This window comes from Amphiura filiformis, chromosome 2 (genome assembly GCF_039555335.1).
Source record: "Amphiura filiformis chromosome 2, Afil_fr2py, whole genome shotgun sequence".
Lineage (NCBI taxonomy): Eukaryota > Metazoa > Echinodermata > Ophiuroidea > Amphilepidida > Amphiuridae > Amphiura > Amphiura filiformis.
Window position 1 is genome coordinate 47,199,554 of NC_092629.1, and position 20,846 is coordinate 47,220,399.

General features: G+C 37.8%; 1 protein-coding gene across 2 annotated transcripts; it reads left to right on the forward strand.

The window, feature by feature from the left end:
- The first annotated feature begins 75 nt into the window (after window positions 1–75).
- Window positions 76–20,239, forward strand: LOC140146296 (uncharacterized). 2 transcript variants are annotated; one of them, XM_072168091.1, is made up of 4 exons: window positions 76–332; window positions 3,112–3,294; window positions 6,349–6,596; window positions 20,092–20,239. In XM_072168091.1, exons 1-4 carry the CDS (start codon window positions 164–166, stop codon window positions 20,143–20,145), a joined length of 654 nt encoding a protein of 217 aa, XP_072024192.1. In that variant the 5' UTR covers window positions 76–163; the 3' UTR covers window positions 20,146–20,239. The 2 variants fall into 2 exon arrangements, with proteins under 2 accessions (XP_072024192.1, XP_072024193.1); XM_072168092.1 differs by lacking the exon at window positions 20,092–20,239 and adding an exon at window positions 7,473–7,943 and having other exon boundaries at window positions 77–332.
- Window positions 20,240–20,846: the final 607 nt, after the last annotated feature.

Here is a 20,846-nt window from a genome sequence, read left to right on the forward strand (position 1 = left end):
TAGTGAGGTATCTATGACTTAAAGTAATAAATCATATTGAAAACATTTTCGGCTGAAATCCTATAAAAGGAACATCATCAACCTTCAGAATTTGACGCGCAATAACCGACTGGAGCACGATTCAGCCTTTCGTTACAACTGGAGACAGATTTTGGCATTGACGATGAATTCAGCGTTGAATCTCTGCGTTGTATTAGCAGTAGTGGTCTTACCGTCTGCAGTTTTTGGGTGTTCGTGTGGAGCTCCTCGTCGACATTCGAGAATAAATCCAGATGGAACGATAGTGGATCAAAGTGAATTGGAAGCTTTTGTATGCCGAAGCAGTGACGCAAGTGAGTATCATAAATAAAACACCTCATTTCTCGCATTTCGTTTTTGATGGCTTATTTCGCGCATTAGATTTTTTTCCAGTCTTTGAAAGAAAAAACAACAACAAAAACCGGGAAAATCGCAAAACTAATGTAAAACGCCACTGGGTATAAAAAACATCGACTGTTACACATTACAACAAACGAGCGTAGTGAAAAACAAAACGGACGGCGCGGTGTTGCTTGTATATGCAAAACCCAAGCCCATGTGTGTGAATTGTGCATCATTTTATGGCACGCCCCACCCTCCAAATTGCATCGAGGTTTTTAAAAACGCATCGAGTTTTAAAATACCGCATCGAGTTTTAAAATACCGCATCGAGTTTAAAAAACGCACATCGAGTTTAAAAAACGCACGTCGAGTTTTAAAAACACATTTTCAAAATTGTTTTACTTTTTTTTGCACGACATGGATCAACATGATCGGCAGCGCCAAATATTGAGGTTGTTGACATTTCTCTTAAAATACAAAGTATTAAAAGTCACTTAGTTTACCCTGATGTAAGGCAGAAGGTGCTGAAATGCACGATGCTGACTGGTAGGTTGGTAGGTATTTCCAAAATTCAACACTCTCACCCTTGATAGTTTCATTACAATAGCTGAACTTAAATAATGTAGTTATGGATTAAAGGAATGTCTTGGGAGATATGTCAGGTCAGAAAGCGATTTTCAGATGATCGCTAGAAGTAGTTCCAGCATATGTACACTCAGTTGGATAAAGGAGGCTATAAAAATAAGAATGAGGAGGGGCACCACCATGAATAGAGGTGAAGGGCAGTACCAACTATCTCACATATTTGATGAGTTCCTGACTCAGAGATCAAGAAAATCCCTTGAAGGAAAACAGACTGGCAACTCCAAGATCAACGCTGGAACTACTTCTAGCGTCGGTTGCCAATAGCAGTCACTGCCCATCTAGTATTGATAAAGACAACAGGTGTTGTTGAAACGTACACAAGTAAGTGAACATTCTGGATCAGATACAAAGAACTTAATAACCATTTTCCAATCTATCCCATAAGACCTGAATCATTGTATTAGGTCATTTAGACATGTTTAGAAGTGAAGATATATGTCAAAGTTGACATTTTCTGAATTTTGACAGGCAGCCATCTTGGATTTATGCAAATTAGGAATCTTTTCTATACTTGGATACTTTGGGACTTTTAGTATGGTGTCTAAAAGAGACCTCAAATTAATGTGTTGTGGTGAAAAAAAAATGTTTCAATTTGTTCCAAGTAGAATATTGCTATTCTATAATTGAAAATGATGTGTTACGTGTGTAAAAAGATACATAATTTTGGTGACCATTTCGGTGTAAATATAATGATGATCTGTTTATGTAATCAATTTTTAACCTATCCCATGATACTTGTTGTGTCCTTCTTAGAAAGTTAAGCCATTGTAATAGGCCATTTAGAAATAATTCTGTTGCAATTAGTTCCTTAGAAAATGCCAGATTTACTGGCCTAGAAGTATGGGGTGTGTGGGGTGGGGTGTGTGTGTGTGTTTTTTTATTATTATTATTTTTTTATTTTTTTAATGTTTTGTTTTGTATTTTTTGTTTTGTTTTTGTTTTTTGGAGAGGGTTCAAGTTCTTTCGTCCGGTTTAATGCAGCTGTGTACTCTCAGACATGCATGTAATAGCAGTGCCATAACTTTGTAATTAATCACGCAAGACATAAAAGTACACATTTTTAAAGGCAAGATATGGAATCTCAATATAAATACCGATTTGGTGTAAAAATAGCAATTATGAAGAAAATCGCAAAAAAGATAAATTTTTGGCAATTTTGTTGGCTCTTTTCAAAGAACTTTTTTTTTATATTGGCCTTTTTTTAGATATTGACTATATAAGGCATCAAAATGAACTTTTTAGAATCCGCTAACGCTTATCTGCACAAAATCCCAGCGTCATTCTTTTTTCTCTCTCTACATGTACCACTTGTACTTCTTCATTTCCTATTTGCCAATAATCTGAGAATCTGCAATAGCTGCCAAGTGTCGCATTGTTTAGATGGGTGCAATAAAGAATACAGACATTGTCAAATTTGTAAAGGGCAGCAATTAATTGAATACATGAATCCAAAACCCTCCCAAGTCCATGGGAAGTGATTTTGAGAAAAAAACCTGTGTATCATTTTAATTAGTTAGATTTACCTGGTCAATATGGTAAGTTGTACGTGCAAATGGGTGGGTTAAACTGTAATAGGTATGACGATTAGCATTTCAGGGACTTCGTGGGGTTCATTTTAAATTCTGGACTTGGGTGGTTTTTTGAATCATATACAAAGACAATAATGTTGGAATGATATTACCACTAGTACGATAATGCAAAATAAAGCACACAGTTATGTATAATGTTGATAAGCATTCTGCCATGTAATATAAACCACACACTTTCCTTGATTAAACCCATTTTTTTTCAAACGTCACTCTCCAGCAATGAAGATGTTACAAGTGGACTTTTATGCATACTGGATTTCAATCAATGTGTTACAAGACTCAAATCATGGACTTGGGTTGATTCTTTCATACATGCTATTTTTCACATGCTCAATAGACACAGAGGATGAATTTGAGTTGTTCTTTCAAACATATGACAGGCCTATGTATAGCAACACTTTCCCATGCTTAACTCAATTTGGCCAAAGTATGGACTTGGGTGGCTTTTGTATTCATATATTCAATTACAGGGCCTGCTTGCATAAACTTCTCTATGCATATTTTATTTTCCTTTCAGTCCTCAGGGTCAAGGTGCTTGGGGATGCTAATAATGGTGACGATTACGAGATCCGAGTCAAGAAAGTATTCAGGGGACCAGAGGATCTGTTGAAAAAGACAATGATCTTGAAAGCAGACCGAAACTCCCCCGTATCGTGTGGTCTCAGTTCATTGCAGACTTCCAAACAATATTATCTTGAGGGTAAGTATAGTGTGCAATGGGCTATTCCAGTTTAGAGTCCATGCACCCCTGCACCCCAAGGGAGTGTGAATTTCAAATGAGGTAGAATCTTAAAATTGACGTTTATATGATAGTTTAAGAAAATTAATTATTTCTAATAAATCCTCGAATAGCTATACGAAGTACGTATTCTTGACTAACTTACTATATTACACGGTTGTTTGATGTGACCATTTATTAATTTTGTCTAAGAAAACATTATTTTAATGTTCAATTCTAGACCTGAATAATACCAACACCTATCACACTAAATAAACTGATAAACTGTGTATAAACATATATTTTGTAGCAATTTCTAACATATATTTTCGTTTCTATATCAAATTTCGTTTCTATATCAAATTATTAATCAATCTTTTTCTGCTTTTTTGTGGTAATTTTAATTATATATTTTATTTATTTTTAATTGTATATTTGTGTGCAAATTGAAGGAGCTATTTACATATATTTTAAATATGAATTGCCAAATAATATGAGTTATACATTACATTTCATGATAAAAGGTTTTTGGAAAATCCCCTTGTAATTTGTTAGTCTGTTTGCATGCTGATGTTCTAATAACATTTTACAAGTGTCTACTTTGTAAAGATGACAAGATTTTAGATAAAGCGCCATCATTGCTTTTCTTTAAAATGACTCAGTTTTACATTCCATCAAACAACCGTGATTACCTAAATAGATCATGTTATGAAAAGATAAATGCCTGCCCTTATCCTCTTATTGCCAAGTTCAAAATGAGAATGTGTTTATCATGTTGAAAATAAGACAAGAAAGGTCATTTAAGATTTACCGGCCGTGCACCCCTCCCCAGTACTTAACCACACCAACTTTTTAGATGTAGGGTCCTCGAGATATTCAAGATGGCCGGCATCTTGCCACTTTTTGCCATCTCTCCAGTGTTCAGGATTATTTAGCTATGTACTGTCTGTGACTACTTATGCTTCACGTGCAAACAAGTCGTATCCCCTGATTCTCCGTAATAGCCAAACCTGACTGCCATCATGAATGTTCTGTTCAGCTACCTGCAAAAGATGTTGCCAACCATCTTTTTCAAATGATGTGGTACTTTCTGTTGTGTCAGCCGCACCTTCCTTAACATGAATTCTGTCTATCTTGTTGCAAAAAAAACAAACCGATCGGGCTCGAATACAATCCGTTCTGTACTTTGTTTGCGCTTTGAGCAACTGGTACCACTTGTAGACGGCGCATCATCATCACCCTGCTTGCCCAGCAAACACAAAACGTTTTCGACATCATTCGCAAAAGGTTAGAAAAGGTTGTCAGAAAACGTTTAAATGTCGGGTTATATAAAGGGTACATTAAGAGTATAAAACGTTTTCATAACCTTAAAAAACATTTTTTGATAATCTACTGCTCAGCAAACAAAAATGTTTTACCGAAAACGTTTAAATGTCGGGTTATATAAAGGGTATAAAAACGTTTTAATAACATTTCAAAAACATTCTTGACAACTTGATACAAAACATTCTTAACAGAATGTTATTTTGGGGTTGAAAAAATATTTTGCGAAAAATGTTTGCTAAAAATATTTGCAATAACATTTTAAAAACGTTTTCATGACCTTTATATAACCCGACATTTAAATGTTATTAAAAGGTTTTGTAAAAACATTTTAAGAACATTTCTGTGTTTGCTGGGTTCAAATATTTTAACATAATGTTATTTAAGTATTGACAAAATATTTGGCAAAAATGTTTGCAAAAATAGTTTAAAATAACATTTTTTGAAAACATTTAAAAAATATTGTTGCAGTGTGTTTTCATACAAAACGTTTTAAAACGTTATCATGGCCTTTATATAACCCGACATTTTAATGTTATTAAAACGTTTTACCTAAACCAAAAGCCAAAATATAACTTATTTAAAACGTTTTTAAAACGTTTTTGTGTTTGCTGGGTGGTTATCCTACTCGGATTACTTGGTAACAGCCACGGTGGTACCATTGCGTGTGCTTGTCAGTAAGTTGATCAGGGATGCTATGGCAGATGTCTGCCATTTTGCATGTATCGTGATGTGTCAGGTTCTTCCAAACGGCGATCCCGCACATTGTGATGGATTTTGAGCCTTCCATCGGGGTCTGTTAAATTACCGAAGAATGTGCATGAATTACGTACAGTTCTTGTCTCTTTTTGCTGCTGGTTTAGGGTCCGAGAGACTCAAATCTTTGCATTTAGTCTGCATGGTTTCATAGGATTGTCATTCTGAGTAGAACTGGACCTGAAATAGATAAAAATCCATATCTCACATGTTAAAACATAGACTTAGGGAGTAATAGGCATTATGTTGCAGTTATTTAGCACCAGGTGGACACATTGGATCCCATGTTGAAGGATAAAAGTGAAAATGAATTCTAACTGGGAAGAAATTCTTGAGGGTATTAAAACCAATATTCTCTTACTTAATTAATATGTTTATCGAAATGATCTATGACCTTCTCGAAATTTTTCCACTTCTAGCAACCACTTTTGACGGCCATTTTGGCTTCCATCTTGAGTTTGATGTACACTAGCAAGCTAGGAATCTCACAAATGAAGTGACAAACATTATCTGATCATTCTATCTGAATGTTTATCCAATACGTACGGCAATATAGAAAATTGTCAAACTTGACCTCTTTTGGTGGAAATTTTGTCCGTCATCATGAATTTGATGTACATGTACAGTAGCAAATTAAAAATCCTCCGATTGACAGCCGTGAGTGTATTAGTTTTCAGGCATGATATCGGCGTGACATCCTTGGTAGGTCTCCGCTAAAAGGCCATGTAGGGCCTGGCAAACATTTTAATTCCCTGGCTAAGTCTCCGCTCTTCATTGTCATCCCGGCAGTGCGGGGGCAATCGATATTACATACACACTCCCGCTTAAGTCCCGGCTAACCGCCCGGCCAACAGGGCAACATCTTTGTGTACATTCCGGCATGTTCCGAATCCCCCAGAGCCGGGATTCAAATTGATTGGTGCATGAAAGTCTAAACTGATTATTCCTTTCATGCAGCCTACTACGACGAGTCTGCCAATACTTTGTCCGCGGGTCTTTGTAACTACAATAACGCAGTTAATAACCCAGACGACATGGTTACAGATGAAGATGCTGAAGCTGCTGTAGTTTCAACTTGGTGTACCGAGACCAATGGCGACGTAGGGACTCCAGGAGAGTCCGTGGAGAAAGATGTGTCTGGGGGAAATCGTGGTAACGCGCAATTCCGAGAGTACCAGAAGTGCCTCCGACAGGCCTTCCAACAAGTAAGTATTCAAAATAATTATAAAAGTATAGTTGAAACTTAAAGCACAGGTAACTGGAGAGGGGAAGCAACGAGTTACCCCCAAATCACAGCCACAGGTAATGACTTAGGGTTAGGGTTTACGGTTTGGATTGGGGTTTGGTTAAGGCTTAGGTTTAAGATTAGGGTTTGGATAGGGTTAGGGTTACATGGCATGGAGTAATAGGTCTACCTGTCATTTCAACAAAAATATGTTTTCCTGTTTATGCCAATTAAAATGCTACATGTAGGGACTGGGGTGGTAATATGGGGCATGAAACCCTGACAGGCGCCTTCCTAGGACCACTGCGAGTGATCCCGGAATATGACCTGTATGGTGTTGACCTACTCCCGGGGCCTACTGAAGTGTTATTCCGCAGACAATGCTATAATAGCCATGTGCTATTAGACGAATCGGTTAGTAAACCAACTTCGTTAGTAGATTAAATGGTTGTCGGACTAAATGGGTATTAGACGAAATGATTATTAGACTAATTGGTTATTAGAACAATTGGAGGTAGACCAATTGGTTATCAGACTAAATGATTGTTAGTCTAAATGGGTTTAGACGATCAGTTATTAGACTAAATGGGTATCAGACCAACTGGTTATCGGACCAAACGGTTATAGGACACAATGATTAGTGGACGTAGTAGATATAGCGGGCCAAGTGCGTTTAGATGAAATGGGTGTAGACGAAACGGTTATAATATCCGTTTAGACGGGATGGTATTAGACCAAACGGCAATTGCCCAACAATTCTCTTTAAATTGTAAATCTTGTGCAAAAAAAGTTAGCTAAACTTTGATAAAGAGCGCTTACAAATTAGTACGTTGCACTTTTTCCATTATTTTTACAGAAAAGACGTATACTGGATGGTTAGTGAATACCAAGATAAATTAATACTTAGCGTCGTTGGCGGGACACTTGGTACGGTACACTCGAAGTAGCAGATATTTACTCTTCTTCCTTGGAAGATATCTGCAAAATAAAGCCGTGATTTCTTTGTCAAAATAGCCAACCTGTGTACATCTGCAGCGTTTTAAATATAATTAAAATAACTTTTTCATTATTACATATACTCACGTGTCTATCTCTCTCATCTCAGTCGTCGGCATCGCCACTGTATTGACCAAGGGGTATCATCATGATCATGCATATAACCAAAGATTCACATAAAAAGGGTGGGTTTTTTTCGTGATCAGGCAATGTACATGAACTATCTAAAACAAGGAACTTAAAGAAAAAGGGTATACAACTTGCACAATATATCAATGTTTTGGGTCTTTTGAGACAAATGTGGCATTAAATAAAGATTGAAAGTTCTGAACCTTTTGAGTTTGTGTTTTCCCAGTTGCTATGAAGGGTTTTAAGGTCGAATAAAATGACCAGTGCAGACAAAGGCGTACTATAATGAAAGACAGAGATAAAAAAAGACTAGTTTGCGTTTGACGCCATCTGTCAATCAAACTCGAGCACGGTTTGTTTACAAGTGTCGTGATGTTATCAGTTGCTGAACACGGCGGTAAAACCGGGCGCCTTATTGTTAATTTCGCACCTTCAAACATACAAACCATCTCAAAAGTTTGGTCTTAATAGTAGGAAACTTTTTTTCACGAAGGCACCGTGTTAACAATGCCTAGAAAAGTTGCTTTTTGCTTTGTAAAAGTACGTAATTTGTCGCCATTTACTGCTATTCCTTTTCTCCGATCAGTACCAGATAAATCGACCTTCCTTTTACGCGCTAATTAACCAATCAAGGATCGTAGAGAATTTGATTGACAGTGACGTCAGACGCAAACTAGTCTTTTTATCTTTGTCTTCAACTATAGTACGCATATACATTATAAAGAAATACATAAGATTTTAGAATCATTGTTCGGGACAGTTTATCTCATCAGATGCGAGGCTTACGTTTTCAGACAGTGAAGCTGGAGTGGGAGTGATAAAGATCAAATTGTACGAGTATGTGTGGATTTTTTATATCATGTGTCTGAATTTCAAATTTGAGGTATGATTTTAGAATTTCAACACAAACAATTTGTTCCTTCGTACTCCAGCTTCATTGTCTTAAAATGTAAGCCTCGCACATGTTAAGATAAACTGTCCTGGATGGATGATTCAAAAATCTTATGTATTTTTATAATGTTGCAATAAATTGTGGGAAAATCATGACGTCATTACGTACAAATACGTATACGTACTAGAACGCCTTTGTCTGCACTGATGACTGATGTACTTGCTTCTAATGGGGTAAAATAATGTCAATACTAACAATTGCCCCCCCCCCTTTTCCCCGGATGCGAACTATTTTACCGTAGTTAACATTTGAATAGGGAGCCCGTTTAAGCAACTGTATACGTGGTGTCCCGCCTATTAGGGTTAGGGTTAGGTTTAGGGTTAGGTTTAGGGTTAGGGTTAGGTTTAGGTTTAGGGTTAGGGTTAGGGTTAGGGTCTTAGGGTTAGGGTTAGGGTTCAATATTGATCGGAGATGGGGCCTATATACGTATTAACTAGTAATATAGTATATCGTGTATATACGCTTTATTCCGTAATCAACAAGTATGATAGAAAGACGGCTTTCTGGCAGAACTACTCGTAGCATAGTGGTATAGCGTCTGACTATGGATCGATAGGTTGTTGGTTCGAACCCCGGTCAATCCTTGGTAGAATTTTGAATATAATATAGTTCGTTTCTTTTTGTGAAGTAAGAAGAAATACTTAGTAATAATGGCATGTGGAATCTAGCCTCATAATACATGTAATACTATACATTATGTATTATAAGTTTCTCCTATTCAAATGTTAACTACGGAAAAAAAATTCGCTCCCCGGATGGCCAAGGGCTCTTAACAAGTTGGTGCCATCTGGTCCGGTCGAGTGTGGTACCCATCCATGTTCAGCCATCCTTCTTGTTTGTTTAATGAAATTGTTCTCGCGGTCGGCTTCCATTCTGTTCAAAGCTTTGTCCATAGCTATCTACAGTGTGCAAAGAATTAAGGTACCAGTTATGCTCACCCCTGTATAACCTAAACAAAGACACATATGGTAAAATTATAATAAGCAGCCAGTACATGTATCCTTTAGCTCTGATTTAAGACCTTCTTGAACTTAATTGGTTGAGACTTGAAGAAACGAAATCAAATGTTGCTATTTTAGCTACTTTTATGTCCTAATCAATAAAAGCACGACGCTAGTTTTAATGTGCTAATTAATGGAAAGTACGGCACTTGTTCTCCTGTTCGAGATCGCGTTGTGTACAAATCAATAGGGCATGCAATGGAGCAAACTGCAACTTTTGAATTTGCATCTTCCTTGGGATTCTAGATCGTCGTGTCCTTATTTTTTCGAACATTTTCAACGAATGAGGTCCTAAATCTTTAAGCTTTGCTTCGTCGAAATGGTTTTGGATCAAAAACAAACATTGCAAAACCGTTTAAAATGTCTACTAATTGTAATAAATAAATGCAAAAAATCATACCTGCGGTGATACGACTTTCTTGCACCATTCTTCATAAGTTAACCGAATCTGCGCAGATATGACTTTCTTGCGGAAGAAACATATCATCTCAATTAGTAAGTTTGATAGCGGGTTCGCCGTCGGACAAATTTGGAACTGTCAAGCTTCCGTCAGGAGTAGCTCTCTGACATCTTCAGGACAAAGTTCCTAAACATGAGATGCCTACTGATTGATGGCTCTGAAAAGAGCCGTTCACTGAAGACTGCCCCTTGTCAACAGAGAACAAGCGGACCTCGCCTATCTGCTTAAGTAAAATGTATGGTGGCTCTGTAAAGAGCCGTTCACTGAAGACAGCCCCTCAGTGTCAACATAGAACAAGCAGACCTCGCCTATCTGCTAAAGTAACCGGTTTGGTGGCTCTAAAAAGAGAAAAGAGCCGTTCACTGAATACTGCCCCCTGTCAACAGAAAACAAGCCGGGAAACAAGCAAATCTCCTCGCCTATCTGCTGATGCAATTGCAAAGAGTTTGAAACGAAGTAGGTTGCCCGTACCTCTTTGTGTCATTTTAAATAAACAGATAAATAGACTAGCCCTTGCTACCCAGCAAACACAAAACGTTTTCGACATCATTCACAAAAGGTTATAAAAGGTTGTCAGAAAACGTTTACATGTCGGGTTATATAAAGGGTATATTAAGAGTAAAAAACGTTTTCATAGCCTTAAAAACATTTTTTGATAATCTACTGCTCAGCAAACAAAAATGTTTTACAGATTATGAAAGAAACACCATGTGCACAATTGTGCATTCATGTGCTATCCCAGCAAACACAAAACGTTTTCGACATCATTTGCAAAAGGTTATAAAAGGTTGTCAGAAAACGTTTAAATGTCGGGTTATATAAAGGGTATATTAAGAGTAAAAAACGTTTTCATAGCCTTAAAAAACATTTTTTTGATAATCTACTGCTCAGCAAACAAAAATGTTTTACAGAAAACGTTTAAATGTCGGGTTATATAAAGGGTATAAAAACGATTTAATAACATTCCAAAAACATTCTTAAAAACTTGATACAAAACATTCTAAACAGAATATTATTTTGGGGTTGAAAAAATATTTTGCGAAAAATGTTTGCCCAAAATATTTTCAATAACGTTTTATAAACGTTTTCATGACCTTTATATAACCCGACTTTTAAATGTTATTAAATGGTTTTGAAAAACAAATTATTTTAAGAACATTTCTGTGTTTGCTGGGTTCAAATATTTTAACATAATGTTATTTAAGTATTGACACAATATTTGGCAAAAATGTTTGCAAAAAAAGCTTACAATAACATTTTTTGAAAACATTTAAAAATATTGTTCTAGTGTGTTTTCATACAAAACGTTTTAAAACGTTATCATGACCTTTATATAACCCGACATTTTAATGTTATTAAAACGTATTTACCTAAACCAAAAGCCAAAATATAACTTATTTAAAACGTTTTTAAAAACGTTTTTGTGTTTGCTGGGTATGAGGTCAGTTATCATACAGACTGCCGTCAGAATTTGGCAACGATTGGATGTGCGATGAGCGATGTGTTAGGGATAAATAAGAAATTATACGTATATTAGGGGTTCGAGGCGGTAGTTTATAGGGTCCCTTTTTCCCGTGTGAGGGCTACCGTTTTCTAGGGTAATCTTGAAAACCAGGACCTAAAAGAACATTCTATATGTATAGCGGATGAATTGGGGTCCCCGTTTTTAAGCCCTATAGGGGGGCATTCAAAACGGGGACATCCAAAACAGGACCGAAATGGGAGCCGCAAATCCCCTAATAGCAATACCGTGCCCGTATTGTATGTATTTTAGGTCCCAGTTTTCAAGACATCATCATTAGCCTAGTATGGTCTTTTATTTTTTTTTATTTCTGTTCAGTGATGTTCTAGGGGTTATCACGTTTGAGAAAGTGTTAAGAAATCATTAGGTGTAGCCTAAAGCTTGTGTCACAAGTTTTGTGAACACATCGGCTTTATTTATCCATCCACGACATTGTTATACTAGGGCTAGCCCTATCATGTCCCATTTGTTATCCCGTTACCTTTAAAAAAACGACCCATAATTTTCCGCATTTCATTATTAGGTTTCTAGCAGGGAGGGAGGGGACCGGTCGAGAAACGAAATTAGTTACGTTTATAGGACGTCATCGATCTTTTGGTTTGTTCCCTTAAATATTACTAAAAAATACGTTATAAAGTAGATATGTTACATCGAATATGTTACATCCACTAAAAAGTCTGTTGGGTCCTTTATATCTGCCCGATGTCATATGGTTGGTCTAGGTAGGGTCCTTTGGTATAATAGAACCATCGATGATTGAATTTCGGTATTAGTTTCTGGATGACAGCTTCATGAGCTGATGAGTTCAGTAACTTCAGTCACGCTACCCAATCTAATATACCGTATCTGCGAAATAGACATCAGGCCCCGGGATCAGGCCCAGTGTATCAAATGGACAAATGGGCACGTGGTGCAGTTAATGAGTTTCAAAATCAATAGGGCTTACAATCTATATCGTAACATGTTCATAATATGTAAGCCAACACATTGCCAGCATAGTCGGAACTTAGCGCATCGTTGGCAACTGCTACTTTAGGTCTGGGTGCTTAATCTCGCCGATAAAGTCTGCGGCGTGCCCGCAACCCAAGACGCAGACCCAAGCCGATGCGCCTATGCTGAGAAATAAAATATTGTTGCGATATGCACTAACAAAATGTGTGTCTGCTCGATGAAAAGCCATGTTCAGTCACCCGTTCATCGGCTTGATCGACCCAACTCCTACATTTCTCGCAACCGGCTTATAACACTTGACAGCAATACCCTTACAAATTAGTGTCCTTGAGTGCGTTGATTCTTTGCCGGATTATATCACTGATCCGCAAATTGCTCACGGTGAGTAAACTCAAGTACGTACTACAATAAACATTAATATAAAGGTTTTGAGTAATGAATGGCAAACCGCAGAGCAAGAAGATGGCAAGATGTTGCGACCTCGATGCCCATAACTGCTCGCGAATTCGCAACCAGGTATATGGCTACACTATATTAATTCATCGGCGTGCTGCGGCTTGAAACTGCAAGACGCAGTAGAGCCATCGAAATGCTGCGAGACGACGCAGAGGTAATCGGCGAGATTAAGCACCGGGTCCTTAGATATACCGTGAAGGTTCGACTAATGGTACTATGGGCTTACTTAACACTTTTGTAACTTAGGCACAACCCAAACGTGCCCTCCCGTAAAATTCCCACCAATAAATAAGGGCACGGAACCTCTTGTTCGTATTTCAGAGGAGAAAGCTCTCTATTTGCACATGATTTACACCCAAAGCAAAGGAGCCCAAGTGCGCCATTAGGCGAATATTTACGGTATAGCTACTCAAATAAAATTTTAAAAGAATGTAATTTATTCTCTAATACCTGGAGCATAAGCAACCTAAACTGCGGCATAAAAACATTGGCGTATTGAAGGCCCATTCAGTCTGCCGGTTCCGAAGGCCTGTCGTTGAGCACATTTTCATTGGATTGCGTAACTGACAGCACTGACGCTGACAGTGCGGTAAACAACACATTTTGGGGACTGTATTAAATTAAAAAGCAATCAAATTATGATAAAAATTCCTTGAAATTTTGATTATCAACAACGTAAGTTTGAACCACAACTTTAACTCGTCGCAATCGGCCACACAGTGGCCTAGATGTTTGCACGTTTCGTACACCAGGTACGTTTCGTACACCAGGGGCGGATCCAGGAAGTTTCAACAGAGGCCCCCCCCCATCCGCCCATATACACAAACTTCATCAAATCGGCACAAAAATTGGCAAAAACATAACTCAAAAATTGCTTTTTCTTGAATTGTGCCCCACCAGATTTCAGATTTAAAACAAGTTTTCTAGAAATTCAGAGATAATTGCATGACGAGAAGTCTCCGCCCAGTAAAATCATCGATCTCAATTGGCCACACAGCGCCAGATGCATGCTATATATTTTTTACGCAAAACATGTTCCATTCGGCACAGAAACCGTGGAGAAAACAAGGGTCAAAAATGACCATTTTATTTAATTATAAACCTACAAATTCCAGATTTAGGTTGAGTTATTATTATTTTTGGGCGCACCGGTTTTATCCGCCTTGCTAAGCGCCTGAGAGTAAGTGCATGCTTTATCTCCCCTCTTTTCCTAATGTTGACACAAACCAGCCGTTTGCAAGAATACCATGGATGCTTCAAATCATATGAAGTTTTCACAAATGGGTACTTTGTTTGACACAACTTACAGCCTACATAACAACATCAATACCCCCCCCCCTCCTCCCGGGCCTCATGCACTCTCACCGTCAATTAATCAATCGATCAATGAACCATTGATCAATCAATCAATCAATCAATCAATCAATCAATCAATCAACCAATCTGCGTGGAAAATCCAAAAGGCAGATTTCTAGTGGCGCTCACAGTGAAGTCATTTGGCGACCACGAAGCGTGCTCTGATTGGTTGAAACTCGGAGATCGCGAAATCGCTTTGCATAAGGTGCACGCTGATTGTTTTATACGCGGGTGTCCCAAACTACTATGCTACTATCTTACAAGAATATCTTTGAAGGGAGAGAGGGTAGTGCGCTAAATTCCAATTCGTTTCGTGTTGAGCAACTGTATATGGGCTTATTAAAATTAATTAGTATGTTGCAGAATGAGAGCAATTTCTCATCCTCTTATTCCAAAAATATTGCAACTATAAGTAACGCTGAGTTTTATTGTAAATAAAGTGTCAAAATAAAAACAGAACTGGTCACATAACTCACCTTATTGTTTCTTTGCAATTAGTGAATGAACTTGATGCATATATCTAGCAAGACAAATGGCCAAAAACATCTTGTACTTTCGTATTTCTAATACCAATTCCTGACATATAATATGGACTATTACTTTAACCAATAATTGAATACCTGAATACAAAACTCACTCATTTCCATGGAAAGTAATTTTGAGAAAACTAAACAACAAGTGTGCATCGTCATGCTGGGTATACATACATGCAGGATTTCACATAAATCACATGGATGGATGGATTTGGGTTCAACTTTTATACATATGACTAGGTCCTATATGTATAAGCTAATGTGTCCCATTCTTAACTCAATTTGGCCCAAGTATGGACTTGGGTGGGTTTTGTATTCATGTATCCAATTATGAGCTCATTCAGTGCTCATTAATGACTATCATTTTGTTCGCGGGCTAATTACCAGCGAGCCTAATAAAAACATGAAGCCTGTATCGCGCATCTGTTGTAATATAACATAGTGAGGTATCTATTACTTAAAGTAATAAATCATATTGAAAACATTTTCGGCTGAAAACCTATAAAAGGAACACCATCAATATTCAGAATTTGACACGTATTAAACCGACCGGAGCTCGATTCAGCCTTTCGTTGCAACTGGAGACAGATTTTGGTATTGAAGATGAATTCAGCATTGAGTCTGTGCGTTATATTAGCAGTAGTGGTCTTACCGTCTGCAGTTTTTGGGTGTTCGTGTGGAGCACCTCTTCGACATGGAGAACTGCTTCCAGATGGTACGTTTGTGGATCAAAGTCCGGGATCAAAGTGTTTTTGAAGCTTTTGTATGCCGAAGCAGTGACGCAAGCATGGCAAGTGAGTATCATAAATATAAACACCTGAAAACAACTGCGTGTCCATTTGATTACGAGCTGATCAAAGTATAGTAATTAGTAACACTTCATTGAAATCGACCATCAATCAGACCTGGTTCAAAGGATATCATTAAAAATGAGAAATTAAAATGTAACTGTCAGAGTAAAAGGTGGAAAATGTGCTGCCCTATACTATAGATGCACTACTGTCTGTTCAATTAGCTTAGATATTGTTTAATTCAGTATTTGACAAGGTAGCAATAAAATGTGAAAAATAATGAATTAAATGTTGCTAAATACATAAATATGGTCAGACCCAACAAATTTTCAAGTACCACTTGACAAATTTGATGATAAACACTCAATTCTTTACAAATTTGGATGTTTCCTGCCATGTTCTTGTACAAATTTGTAGAACGTCGGGTTCCATAAACTTTTCCGATGAACTCTGGATTGAGCCATTAGTTGATTGATTAGCATCGACTTACCATCGAGCACTTGTGAAAACATGAAATTGTACCAAAGTCCGGCGCTTTACCAACTGTGCTAGGGTTGAGACACACATTTTTACTTGTTCGTATATAACTATGTGTATCGATTATTTGCTCAAAACCCTTTACACTTTTGTGGACGGGCTCTTCATATTTGCATGTTTTAAAAGCGTTCGATAGTAAGCACATAATGCTAACTATCGAGCTTTTACGGTATAAAAAGACATCAGAACAATCGAGAAAGTAACAATGTACGATCTTATAATGTAAAATTGGTTCATTTTTAACCTGATTTTTTTTTGTGGCTTATTTGTAACGTTGCACATGTCCTAACTTACACCTAAAGGGAATCAGCCAAATTTGTTGCTTTTGTAGCTCAACAGAGCAATTTTGACATAAAATCATAATAGAACTCCGTGTTAAGCGGCCAAAATAGCCAGTGAGGCACAGCCTGTAAATAAATATTTTTCCCTGCAAAAAATCACGTTCTAATACTCCGTTGGTGATTGGTATTTCACCAATAAGGTGTAGCTCACTTTTCCGAACGCAAGAAAAGAAGTCCTATCTGATTGGCTAGAAACCGATCGCTAGATCGCTCAGTGCTGTACGTAGATTGTAGAGATGTATTCAATCACAGATATTGGAACACAATATCTGTGATTCAATTCAATGGCAGTTGAGATTGGATTAAGCACTTTCTTTCTCTTGACCCAAAGGCTGACAGTAAAACTGTTAACTTGATTGTTGGGAGTGGCCTTCTTTTCCTTGTTCTTTGTCTTCAAATCTGTTTCTCACTTCTCTTTCCATACAGGCCAGCATGCTTATATAGGCTTTTTAGCCTGGCTTAAGCATTTTGTTTGAACCTGGTCCCATCAGGACCCAAGCGTGTCTCCACAAACAAACAATTCCATTTACATCAATATTCTATATATTTAATATTGACGCAGATAAAAAAATTTGTATAGTGTCTTACTCTGGTGCGTTGTATTATAGACTTGTGATTTAATATTCTATATCACGTGGATCGGAGCTGAATGTGCTATGCTTGACCTTTTCATATGATTATAATTCTCAAACAGTTGAATACATCACATTATTATCGTACGATTGAAAAACATTTCGGTGAAAATGCAGTAAAATATTTGTGTTGAAAGAAAACGACAATCGCAGCTGAGTGTATTGAACCTGCAGTTAGTGTATTGAAAAAAAACCTGAGTTTTACCTAACAACAAACTGAATTTTCTCGTAATAGCAACGTCATATGGGGTACTGAGCATGCGCAGATCTTAAAATCGTGTATGAATAGAAACGCTGCGGTATCTCATATCATTCAAGTGATATAGCGTGGACGAATACCACCTTTGCAAGGGTGGGTTGAATGCGGTAGGCCACTGGTAGTTATTCTACTGGTTTTAATACAAGTTCTGACAAACAGGAACTTGGTTTGGTAGTATTATTTATTTCTTCATACTGTAAATACATAGACATCAAAATCATACAGCAATGTAGAGCGAACCCATGTCGTGTTCGTTCGGTGATATCGTGAGTGAGAGAAAGATTTTGTTTTTGTTTTTGCAGATTCGTATGGCGCTTTCAATTACTGTGGTTATTTGCGCCAGTACTCACTCCTTTGTCAAATTGCACCTGTATATCTTCATTCAGTCACAAAACGTTGTATGGTTCACTGCATCTTAGTTATTTCCTATCTTCTTTATGCCACTTTGTATGTCTCTCGCTGTATGTGTATACTCGTACGATGAATCCAAATTTATTTCTTTGCAGACGTGGTAAAAAACCAAACGGTATCTCTTCAGAGCCACACCAGGCTGAGTCAGCCGAGGAAGTGCTAGAACGGGCAAATACTATGCCAGCTCTGCGGGCCTTGCCGGACACTGATTTCTCCCGCACCTGACTTATATTGCCGTCTCCCTATTCATAAACAAATTTCTTTTGATAATAAAAATCGTCCGGGATGACTCGGCAGTTTATCTGGATTTCCCAAACAAGAATATCCTACAAAAAGTATGGATCCCCCATTAACATTCTGCACTGTTACATGCTTAGCCTTAGTCGCTCGGCCTATCTCGAACAAAGTCCTGATAATCTGCAATAGCTGCTAAGTGTCGCATTGTTCATTTGTAAAGGGCAACAGTTAATTACAACAGAGCCTTCTTGCGTTAACTTCTCAATGTATATTTTATTTTCCTTTCAGTCCTCAGGGTAAAGGTGCTTGGGGATGCTAATAATGGTGACGATTACGAGATCCGAATCAAGAAAGTATTTAGGGGACCAGCGGATCTGTTGAAAAAGACAATGATCTTGAAAGCAGACCGAAACTCCCCCTTTTCATGTGGTCTCAGTTCATTGCAGGCTTCCAAACAAAATTATCTTGAGGGTAAGTACATTTTGCAATGGGTTATTCCAGTTTAGAGTCCATACACCCCAGGGAGTGTGAATTTCAAATGAGGTACAATCTTAAAATTGACGTTTATATGATAGTTTAAGAAAATTAATTATTTCTAATAAATCCTCAAAAAGCTATACAAAGTACGTATTCTTGACTAACTTACTATATTTTCTAAATAGATCATGTTATGAAAAGATAGATGCGTAGCCTTATCCTCTTATTACTTCAAAATGAGAATGTGTTTATCATGTTGAAAATAAAACAAGAAAGGTCATGTAAGATTTACCGTCCGTGCACCCCCCCAAGTACTTGACCATCCTAACTTTTTAGATGCCTTTTAGGGTCCTCGAGATATTCAAGATGTCCGGCATCTTGCCACTTCTTGCAACTTCTCCAGTGTTCAAGATTACCGTTCTATACTTTGTTTGCGCTTTGGGCGACTGGTATCACTGGTACTAAACGGCGCATAATATGATAATCATCACCATGCTTGGTTAACCTACTCAGATAACTTGTAAACCGTTGGTAACAGCCAAGTTGATCAGGGATGCCATGGCAGATGTCTGCCATTCTGCATATATCGTGATGTGTCACTGTCAGGTTCTTCCAAACGGCGATTCCGCACATTGTAAAGGAATTTAAGCCTTCCATCGGGATCTGCATATCACCAAAGAATGTAAAAGCTCCTTCCTTGATATTGGGTGCATGAATTATGCACAATTCTTGTCTCTTTGCTGGTGGTCTAAGGTCCGAGGGACTCAAATCTTTGCGTTTAGTCTGCATGGTTTCATAGGAACATCTGAATGTTTATCCAATACGTAAGGCCATATAGAAAATTGTCAAACTTGACCTCTTTTGGTGGAAATTTTGTCCGTCCTCATGAATTCCCAAATTTGATATTTTTGGTTGATATTTTTGGTATATTTTAAAAATTGTTATTTCCATCACAGTATGAATCAAATTTTGGCATCATAACTGCATCTCAGCTTCTGTAAATGCCAACATCTTTCGGGGGCTTCGCCCCCTCGACCCCACCAGAGGTACTTCGGCGGGCCCCTGTACCCCATTCGCGCAGCATGCTTCACATCTCGCCTTCAGGCTTTAACATCACCTCAAGGCGAGGTAGAGAGCCTCAAAATTTTGGCCTGGCCCAGGGCCTCCAAAAGTGTAAAAATGGCACTGTTCATTATTTTACACTAACTTTACAGGTTGCACGTTTATGACACTATATATAGAAAATCATCTAAAATCATATGTTTGCCTTTATTTAAATAGTATAGGCCAGGTTTTGGTCAGGGTTAAGGTTTATTGGGTTTTAAGCTATTGCACTTACCCACATCTGGCACGGAACAGTCCAATAGTCTTCATCAACATACTCCGCATCTTGTTACTAAGTTGTTGCACCTTTTTTTTTAATTATTTTTACAGAAAAGGCAGCATGATGCTGGAATGCCGCCGATGGCGGTACCGGAACCAATCTAAGTAGCAGATATGTACTCTTCTACCTTGAAAAGATGACTGCCAAATAGAGTACCGAAGTGATGACGTCACATAAGACTTTTTTTTGCATTTTAGCGTTATGAATACCATGTATCGGTGGAGCATGATGAAAAACATCTACAGTCAAAATTTGGTGGGAATCGGATCATGAGGGCCCGAGATATGGCCGCATGAATACCTAATTAGCCCCATTGAAAGCTATTGAAAGCAGCGGTAAATTGGCCTGGTTCCAAACAGTTTACCAGGCCAATTTACACTGATTTCAATGGGGCTAATTAGGTATTCATGCGGCCATATCTCGGGCCCTCATGATCCGATTCCAACCAAATTTGGACTGTGGATGTTTTTGGGCGAGAAATGCGGAGCATTTCTCGCCCTTTGCGCTGGGTTTTGACATACATATTGGTCACAGCGTTGCAGAAAATATTCGTGCTGTCTATATACTCGGGAAATTACAGAGACGAGAGTGTTCATGAAAATTTGTAATTATTACTTCATTTTGATATCTAATCAGTGCTATAAAGTCATTTTAGGCAGCAATGTGTTTGTATTAAAAGAAATAATAAAACATGTTGTTGTAGAACTAGAATTACTTTTATGCAAATCCGAAAGTTGCAACAGATTATTTTCATTTCTTTGTTTGTCAAGCATGATTGCCAGTTTTTACGTAACATTGGGCGCAA

Coding starts and splice junctions, on each gene's coding strand:
- LOC140146296 (XM_072168091.1), top strand. CDS start 164: ATGAATTCAGCGTTGAATCTCTGCGTTGTATTAGCAGTAGTGGTCTTA. Junction 3,295..6,348: donor CAAACAATATTATCTTGAGG/GTAAGTATAGTG, acceptor CCTTTCATGCAG/CCTACTACGACGAGTCTGCC. Junction 6,597..20,091: donor TCCGACAGGCCTTCCAACAA/GTAAGTATTCAA, acceptor TTATTTTTACAG/AAAAGGCAGCATGATGCTGG.